This window comes from Vigna umbellata, chromosome 1 (assembly GCF_029865625.1).
Source record: "Vigna umbellata cultivar VRB3 chromosome 1, Vumbellata_1.0, whole genome shotgun sequence".
NCBI classification, from domain to species: Eukaryota; Viridiplantae; Streptophyta; class Magnoliopsida; order Fabales; family Fabaceae; genus Vigna; species Vigna umbellata.
In genome coordinates this window covers 70,557,326-70,566,269 of record NC_142165.1, presented here as the reverse complement: position 1 = coordinate 70,566,269, position 8,944 = coordinate 70,557,326, and the positions used below count along the sequence as shown (strand labels likewise).

Sequence of the window (8,944 nt, the reverse complement as noted above, 5' to 3'; positions counted from 1 at the left end):
TTTAATCACGAAAAATTAACACCTGCACTTTCATTTTAGGCATCATCAAAAGTCTCAAATTGACAACAATGTCAGGATCCAAAAATCTGCTCTCTAACTTGAGATTTAATTTAACGAAAAGAAAAAAAAAGGATTACAGAACAAGATATACCATGTTATTGCCGCTTCCTCCTCCCAAAAATATACAACCCCAATTGGTGGCTTGTGTCAGTTCTATTGGTTTCTTGTACAAATACGGCAGCAGCGGCAGCAGGTAAACTCCGAAAGAAAGAAATATGTTGATGACCACCCTCCACTTAAACAGTAAAATTCCTCTTTCCTTAAAGACACATCTACAGTAACAGCAGAAAGCAATAACTACAAACAGGTAGATAAATGAAGTTACAAAAAATAATCTGGAGTCTTGCGTGTGGTGTCAGGCTCAATTTGCCTGGGAGCTGGATCAAACTGAAGAAAACTTTGATCCATATTCTCTCCTATTTCTAGTATGGCAGCCATATTCCCACATCGGTAACAGTAATTTGGAGCGCTAAATACGGTAACCACATTCTTGTCCTGAAAGATCGTCAACATACAGACAACATATAGTATCAAGAAGGTATTCCCAATGTGGAAATAGATCGTTATATTCATTGAAAAAACTTGTCAGTCACCTGGCACCAATTGTATCCTTCCATAACAAGCTGATGAGCTCTAGATATCAGGGAGAGACCATTGGTATGATTAAACTGAGTAGCAATATCCTGTCCAAATGTGTATCCTGCCCCACGGGGAGATATTCCCCATCCACAGCGATCGTCAGGGTCAGACCACAATAGATCACACATTGGTCCTTCATGTGGAACCTGTAACATACAAGTAAAATTGTTAGGCAAACTAGGTGAGACAATCGAGAAGTAACTGGGCAAAAAAAAAGTTGAGAAATGGTATCGTGGAGTTTAAGATGAGATACCCTAAAAGCTTTATGTGCCTGACTATACCCGAGAGAAAGTTAAGCAACTATAAAACTATGAAAAACTACCATTGAATACACTTGGATAAGCTAAGGGACACCAAAATCTGAATGATGATCCTACAAGTGGCATCATCTCATTTTAGGGAATTAAAATATAAACTAAATAATATTATAAATAATAATTTTAACATTGTAAGACCATTCTATGAAATCCTTGAGTCATTTGATTTCCTTCTTTTGGGCCTGTTAAAATATATTAAGATTAAACTAAAGAGGAAGGTCATGATTGTTGGTCCTTGATGAAAAACAATCTCCAGGGAAAAACTAGATTTGGAAGTTGCACCATCAAATAAAATATTTCTCAAACCATACTAAACATCAGACGTATATCAAGCTCAATATATCATTTTCAGAATATATGTTCTACATATTAAATGGACCATAAGGAAATTCAGTGCACTCATGCTAGCCGTTACATACAAACCTCTTGTATACGATCCAATGCCCTGATGTTATCCAGTGTATCCAAAGAAGGTGAGAGACCTCCATGCAAGCAGAAAACCTGTAATATAAGTTGAAGTTAGAGCCTGCCATCAAAATTAGTCAGATGAGTTTTCAGCAACATATTTAACTCAAACCTGACTCTCAATGAGGGCAGTCAGAGGTAAATAATCAAACAAGTCTGTAAAGTATTTCCAGACATTGGCATTTCCGTATTTTCTCAAGCATTCATCATAGAACCCATACCTGAAAGCAGAAGGTAAAGGATAAATGCAATAGCAAAACAATACATTTTATAGTTAAGAAAACTATTGTTTAGAGTTCAAAGAGATTTTCTATTTTTTTTCCCATTTCATTTCTGCCTAATATTGATAAATTAGTTTTAACAATAGTCATTCATACACAACTTACAAGCTTGGTATACAATGTTCAGCTGTTAAAGGGAATTTTAATCTTTTTAAAGTTAGATACCCTAGGAATTCATGCACCAGGTTCGTCTCACTAATTGGTTCTAAGATGGATCATTGGCTTAAAAGTCTGGTGAGATCATTTGATCATTTGGTTTTTAAAAGTGTCATTCAGCTGCAACTTACAAGCTTGCTATATAATCATAATGTTTGAGAATAAAAGATAGGGTATCTTTTTTAAAGTTAGTTCCGATAGAAATTCATGTACCAGGTTCATCTCAACAAAGTATTCTTTTCGTTGAGTTTGGTAAAATTAATAATTAAGAGATGTATAGAAACTCATCTCAACCACAAAATTCACATTGTAACCCGTAATTAGTAGAGTTCACCACATAGGCACAAAGCAATTTTGCTACTGATTCAGTGAAAGACCACATAAAGGTCTATATAAGCACTAGGTGTCTGATAGATAGCTTAAAGCAAAGCATATATTTTTTATTATTCTAACTTTTACGTCTTAAAACTAAAAATTTTAGTCAGCATAATAATGATGAGAAAGACAAATATAAAAAGAGAAAATATATATGGCCTAAAGACATTACAAAACCAAATAGTTCTTTTAAGCCCTTTGAAATCACCCACTGGATAGAGGTGCACAAATAAGTGAGCTCCACTGGGTAAAGAAGTCGATGATTACTGAGATTGTATGCAACTCCCACAACTTATTCTTAAAATTTCCAGCTGAATACATAGTTACTGGACTGATTGACACCAAAACTGTGATAGCAGAGAATGGAATAACCACTATTGTGAAATTTTAGATAAATGCTAAATGATATATACATATATGCTCAAATATTAAAAAAATGTCATCTAAAATTAAGACATTCATTGCTAGAAATGAAAAGTAAAAAGGTCAGAAAACAGACCAAAAATTTTAAAGGAAAGAGAAAAAGAGAATAATTAGAGAGTGCAAAAAAAGATAACAGGAAAAATGGCACCAGATGTAAGGGACGGACATAAACTAGGGGCAAGCCACCACTAGGTGGACAATGTCGCCAATAGTGAGAACGCATTGCATGTAAGATAAATTTGGGATTACACTTGAAACCACTGATTCAACGATAGAGAGGGGCAATCAAATTTTTCAATGACGAATAGAAAAAGACCAAAATTCCACCATATAAAAATGACATTGCAGCCTATGGTGCTTGTGGGCTTCCCTTCACAAATTGCCTATGGCAGAGGGGTCAATCAATGCTAGAATATGGCAGCACTATAAACGTTTATTTAACAACAACTGGGGAAAATTTGAAATATTATCCCAAATACATCCCTAAAAGACAGTAGGCCTACTACAGGGATAAACTAGGGTTTCTGCATCGATTATTGCCATCACGGTCACACTCACTCCAGCTGCAAAAGACAACAATTTCAATGCTATAGTATTTACAATGCCAGCTATGAAAAATTGCAACACTATTTGAGTTCCATAGCACTGAGCTGTCTTGCAATGTGATCCAACTACAGCGTGCTATTGATACTTGTGGCTGAATATACATCACATCAAATCTTCAGTTTAAAATGATAGAGCTTAACATATATAAAATGACAATGGATCCAGAGATTTTGTAGTGTGAGAAACATTATGAGAAGAAATAGTCCATACACTTGAGTAATTTGACGGCTTTCATGATTTCCCCTGAGAATTGTAATTCTATCCCGATAACGAACTTTCAAAGCCACCAAAAGAGAAACAGTCTCCACTGAATAGTACCCACGATCTGCAAATTAAGCCATGATAATGAGGAAAAGGTAGAAGTATCCATAGAGACGAAGAGTATAACTTGAAAGTCATAAAAAGCAATGACAAAAAAAATAAATTATAATGACCAATGCTACCATCTATGTTGCACGAATACAATACAGGTACAAGGCAACATGTCTATTCTGGCAAAACGTAGTATGCAAGATAAATAGGATATGCGGATACATATGCAAGAAAAAAAATCATTAACATAAGAAATACATACATATATAAATACACTTTCACACACAAAATTGAAGTTCCAAAAATCCAAAGCAAGAACATACCTCTAAAATGTTACTAAAATAAGATATAACTAAAAACCATTATTAGCAGAAATCATTGCCTATTTCCTACAATGAGGAATAGCTCCCTCCAGAGTCATCGCCCCATCAACTATCATCCGTAAAGATGTGAAAGATGAGATTTTGTTACACACACTTTGCTAATTCAGTGTGTTGATATAAGCATTAAATCACAAGATCAAAGCAATCATGCAAGAGAAAACCGGAAATTATGTGCTATGTATGGGAAACCATCTAGTTATTATACAACTATTTTAAAAAACTCTCCAGAATACTTCACAAACATGTATTGGACATCATAGAACTTCATCCCTCCAGTACCAATCCAACCACACTTCCACAAAACTAATTAATACCCACTATTTCAATTTCAAGGCAACCCAAGGCAAAATCACCTCAGCAGAAGGGAGGGAGAACATTTCACAAACAGCTTTCCGGCAAACGAGTTTCGGAGGCCTCAAAAGTTTAAGGGTTAGGAAAAAAATAATCCATTCGAAAAAAAATTTCAAGACCGTGCTATCAACCTGATAATAATTTCATTCAATATGTATGAAACCAAATTACATATTGAGACCCACAAAGCCCACTTCTCAGCTAAACAAAAAAAAATCTCAGAACCATAATACAAAAAAAGGAAAAGGGAATTGAATTAAAAAAAAAAAAGTGACTGACCTACATAATCACCCATGAAGAGATAATTGGTATCGGGTGTGCTCCCTCCAATCCGAAACAACTCGATGAGATCGTAGAACTGACCGTGAATATCGCCGCAGACGGTGACGGGGCACTTCACCGGTTGCACGTTCCACTCCTCCACCAGAATCGCCCTCGCTTGATCGCACAGCGTCTTCACCTCCGACTCCGTCAGAGGCTTGCACTCCATTAGCTGCTCGATCTGACGCTCCAGATCCGCGTGAGACGGCATCGTTTCGTTCCCTCGTCTGAGATCACCCCCTTCTTGTTTTCTTCTTCTCTTAGATCGATTCGCTCTTCCGAGACGATAAAATCGATCGGTTTCTTTGGGTTGGAGCGGTTAGGGTGGACGGCGTCGATGGCGACCGGAAGAATGCCGGGGATAGGGCTAGGGTTTGAAGAGTGGAACGCAGCGTTTCGAAGCTGGCGTGGTTGGATTTGGTCTCTCAGTTTCGCGGTTGCGCCTTTTCTCTTTCTCTTTGTTTCCTCGGCTTTGTGTTTCTCAGTGAGACAGACAAAAACAAAAAACAAAACAAAATATTTTTTCTTAAATCATAGAAAATTATAATTTAATTGTTAATTCATATTTTGTGTGATTGAGAGAGAAGAAGATGATGGCGGAGCTTTGCCAGCCAGATAACTAAATAGAAAAATGAAAATGAAATTCAAATACTGAATAAATAATAATAATTTCTAAGGCTAAAGTATAGGTGAGTTTGTTTGGGTTTTGTTTTTCAAAAAAGTAGTTGTTATATTTTTTAAGTATGTAAGATGCTGTTTATTTTTAGTAGAGGTGATTTTAGAAGAAATAAAGATTAAATTTTAAAAATAATGTATGAGAATTTTAATTATTCAATTAGGTATTCACAAATAGTTGTTTGTTCTTTTTAAATTTTCTCAAACATTTTAGAACTAATTTTTACCTCCGTTTTCTATGAGATAGAATAGGTGAGACCATTGAAGAGTAATAAATAATTATGATTTATCAGAATATGCTCTATAAACTCTTTTTTAGTATTTTATAGGTTATACAGATATTTTGGTTTCTCATATATAGTTAAAAAAAGTCTAAGTTTCATTGAGATAACTTTTTTTTTCAATGCTTTTTTAGTTATGATGGTAATTTCAAAACCTCTCCTATCTTAAGACATTTTTTTTCTGGCAAAACAAATTACTTTCAAGTAAGTTGATTAATTAAGTAAAATTAGATTAACTTTTTGAGTTGAATGATTAGGAAAAATATGTTGTGTTGAATTGATATAAAAATTAACTTTGAATTGGGGAATTTAGAGTAATTAAAAAGAATTACTATAAATTAGTTATTGATGACAATTTCTTTAGGAATTTCTCAAAGAAGTATCAACTTAGACTAAGACTAAGAAAGGAAAGTGAACAAAGACTTTCAACAAAAACTCTTTTTTTATCTAAGTCTTAGATTGATTCTCTTTGCTAAATAATCATTTGCATTGTTTTGTAGGTCTTAAATAAAGGTTGAAAACCATGGACAATCACCTAAAGAAGCTTGGTGAGCTAAAGGAAGCAAAGAAGGGAAGAAAGGAGGTGATTTCGGATTGAATCCAGTGGCTTCTAGATTGGGATTCAAAGGCAAAATGCCTTCTGGATCAAACCAGGCGCCCAGCCCAAACCCTGCATCGCTCAGCCATCTCGCATCAGGATTTTTGAAAGCGCGTGTTTAATGTTTTAAATATGGCTGGAGGAAACCTTGTGCTCCAAGCTTAAGAAGTGTCTCTAATACACTTCGTTTGTAGTTTTTAGAAGCTTTGAAAGTCAGAAATAAAGCCCTCTCTTCACCTATAAAAGAGAGGCTCTTCTCCATGTAATTGCCAACTTGAAAGATATATTGAAGTGCTGTTGAGATTACTTCAGACCTTTATATTTCACGTTCACCTTATTGTGCTAATTCAGCACCTTCTCCTCCGGCTTCCTTCCCTCTTAGAAGGCCTTTTGAGCTTGTGAGGCTTTAAACACACACTAAACCTTCCATCGAACACCTGGTGTGCACCTGCGTCTTCATTCATCAACCCATTCTGCTATGTCACTTTGAGTTGTGGAGCTACTTGAGCTTGGAGCTGCTTCCATCAATTATACTTTTAGATGTTTTAAAATTGTTAAAGTTAAAGTTAGATAATTGATAGTTTAACTTATTAGTATTAGAAATGGATGGATTTATTTTGAAAGTATTTGTTTATGTGTAGATGTAGTGTTTTGATGAATGGATGTGTTAACATGCTACATTTTGATTGCATGACTATGATTTTGATTCCAATTATACACCTAATGAGGTTGTAAAATTTGATAGAATAAGTATAATTCAAAAATGGGATTGCTAGATGTTTATCTTAAAAGTCTGCAAAAATTTTATTTTATGCATTTCTCACTTAATAAATGTTAATTTTGCTTAATGAATATTATCTCAAAAGTAAATAAAAAAATTAATTTTATATATTATAATTTATTTTGGAATCATCCTTTTCCATATTAATTTTACATATAATTCTTAAAACTAAAATTTATTCACAAAAATTTTGACAATATAACGATTGCTTTTCTAATCTCTTAACTTCTTTTAAAACAGTCAAAGTTATAAGACAATTGTTGAATATAGTGAAAAATTATACTTGGGATTAATCTCCCTTGTGTTAAATACACACATAGGGTTCTCTATTTATAATAGAAGAAATATGGACTAAACCCAAAATACAAATAAGAAATAATAGCAAACTAACTAAAAGATAAAATATAAAGATAAAAGATAAATATAAAATAAAGATAATATATCTAACACTCCCCCTCAAGCTAGTGCACACAAATCGTATGTACCAAGCTTGTTACAAATATAATCAATTCTCGGTCCCCGTAAAGACTTAGTGAAAATATCTGCTAATTGATCACTTAAATTGATGAATTCAGTCTTGATATCTCCAGATACAATCTTCTCTCGAATGAAATGACAATCAATTTCAATGTGTTTGGTCCTCTCATAAAAGACATGATTAGAACTAATATGAAGAGCAGCCTGATTGTCACATATAAGCGTCATTTGCGTGACATCTCCAAATTGTAACTCTTTAAGCAATTGCTTAAGCCAAACAAGTTCACAAGTGGCTGAAGCCATAGCTCTATATTTTGCTTCTGCACTAGATCTTGCCACAATACTCTGTTTCTTGCTTTTCCAAGAGATCAAGTTACCACCAATGGAGACACAATATCCGGATGTAGATCTTCTATCAAAAGGAGATCCTACCCAATCAGCATCAGAATAACAAACCACTCTTGTATGGTTACTAGAACCATATAACAACCCTTTTCTAGGAAATCCTTTAATGTAATTTAATATACAAATAATTGCATTCCAATGATCTTCACATGGGGAATTAAGGAATTGGCTTACCACACTAACTGCAAAGGAAATATCAGGACGAGTAACTGTAAGATAATTCAATTTTCCAACTAGTCTTCTATATTTCTCGGGATCTGACATAGGCTCCCCCTGTTTTGGTAGAAGTTTAGTATTAGGATCCATGGGTGTGTCCACAGGTTTTGAATTCATCAACCCAGTTTACTTCAAAATATCTAGTGCATATTTCCTTTGAGATATAACAATACCATCGTTGGATTGTGCCACCTCAATACCCAAGAAATATCTAAGTTTGCTAAGAACTTTGGTCTGAAAATGGTTGCAAAGAGGTTGTTTTATCTGAGAGATGCCATGACTATCACTGCCTGTAAGAACAATGTCATCAACATATACTATCAAGTAGACCAATCCAACACTTGAGTGACGATAAAAGACTGAATGATCTGCCTCACACCGAGTCATACCAAATTGTTGAAAAACATTACTAAATTTTCCAAACCAGGCCCTAGGAGATTGTTTTAGGCCATATAAGGATTTGCGAAGACGACTACCAACCTAGAAGACTCCCCCTGAGCTCCGTTAAGGAATGCATTTTTGACATCCAGTTGATAAAGAGGCCATTTTTGAAGAGCCTCCATGGCTATAAATAGACGAATAGATGCCATCTTTGCCACTGGAGAAAAAGTATCACCATAATCCAAACCAAAACTTTGAGTGTAACCTTTGGTAACAAGACGAGCTTTGAGGCGATCAATAGTTCCATCAAGACCAACTTTGATAGCAAAAACCCACCTACAACGAACAACAGATTTCCCAGACGGTAATGGGACAAGCTCCCAAGTTTCACTATGCTGAAGAGTACTTAGTTCATCTACCATGGCCTGATGCCAACCAGGA

At 34.8% G+C, this 8,944-nt stretch overlaps 1 protein-coding gene and 1 pseudogene across 1 annotated transcript; both read right to left on the bottom strand.

Moving 5' to 3' along the window:
• Positions 1 to 5,201, bottom strand: LOC124820370 (serine/threonine-protein phosphatase PP2A-2 catalytic subunit). Its single transcript, XM_047292042.2, has 6 exons — positions 4,648 to 5,201; positions 3,533 to 3,647; positions 1,594 to 1,702; positions 1,440 to 1,517; positions 654 to 845; positions 1 to 555 (listed from the first exon to the last, which is right to left on the bottom strand). Exons 1-6 carry the CDS (start codon positions 4,898 to 4,900, stop codon positions 382 to 384), a joined length of 921 nt encoding a protein of 306 aa, XP_047147998.1. The 5' UTR covers positions 4,901 to 5,201; the 3' UTR covers positions 1 to 381.
• Positions 5,202 to 7,480: 2,279 nt separating this feature from the next.
• LOC148206190 (secreted RxLR effector protein 161 pseudogene) lies at positions 7,481 to 8,239 on the bottom strand (annotated as a pseudogene).
• Positions 8,240 to 8,944: the final 705 nt, after the last annotated feature.

Excerpts from the sequence above, each read along its gene's own strand:
- LOC124820370 (XM_047292042.2), bottom strand. The coding sequence starts at position 4,900 with ATGCCGTCTCACGCGGATCTGGAGCGTCAGATCGAGCAGCTAATGGAG. Across the intron at positions 846-1,439 it reads CATTGGATCGTATACAAGAG|GTTCCACATGAAGGACCAAT; the intron begins GTTTGTATGTAA and ends TGTATGTTACAG. Across the intron at positions 556-653 it reads AAGGATACAATTGGTGCCAG|GACAAGAATGTGGTTACCGT; the intron begins GTGACTGACAAG and ends ACGATCTTTCAG.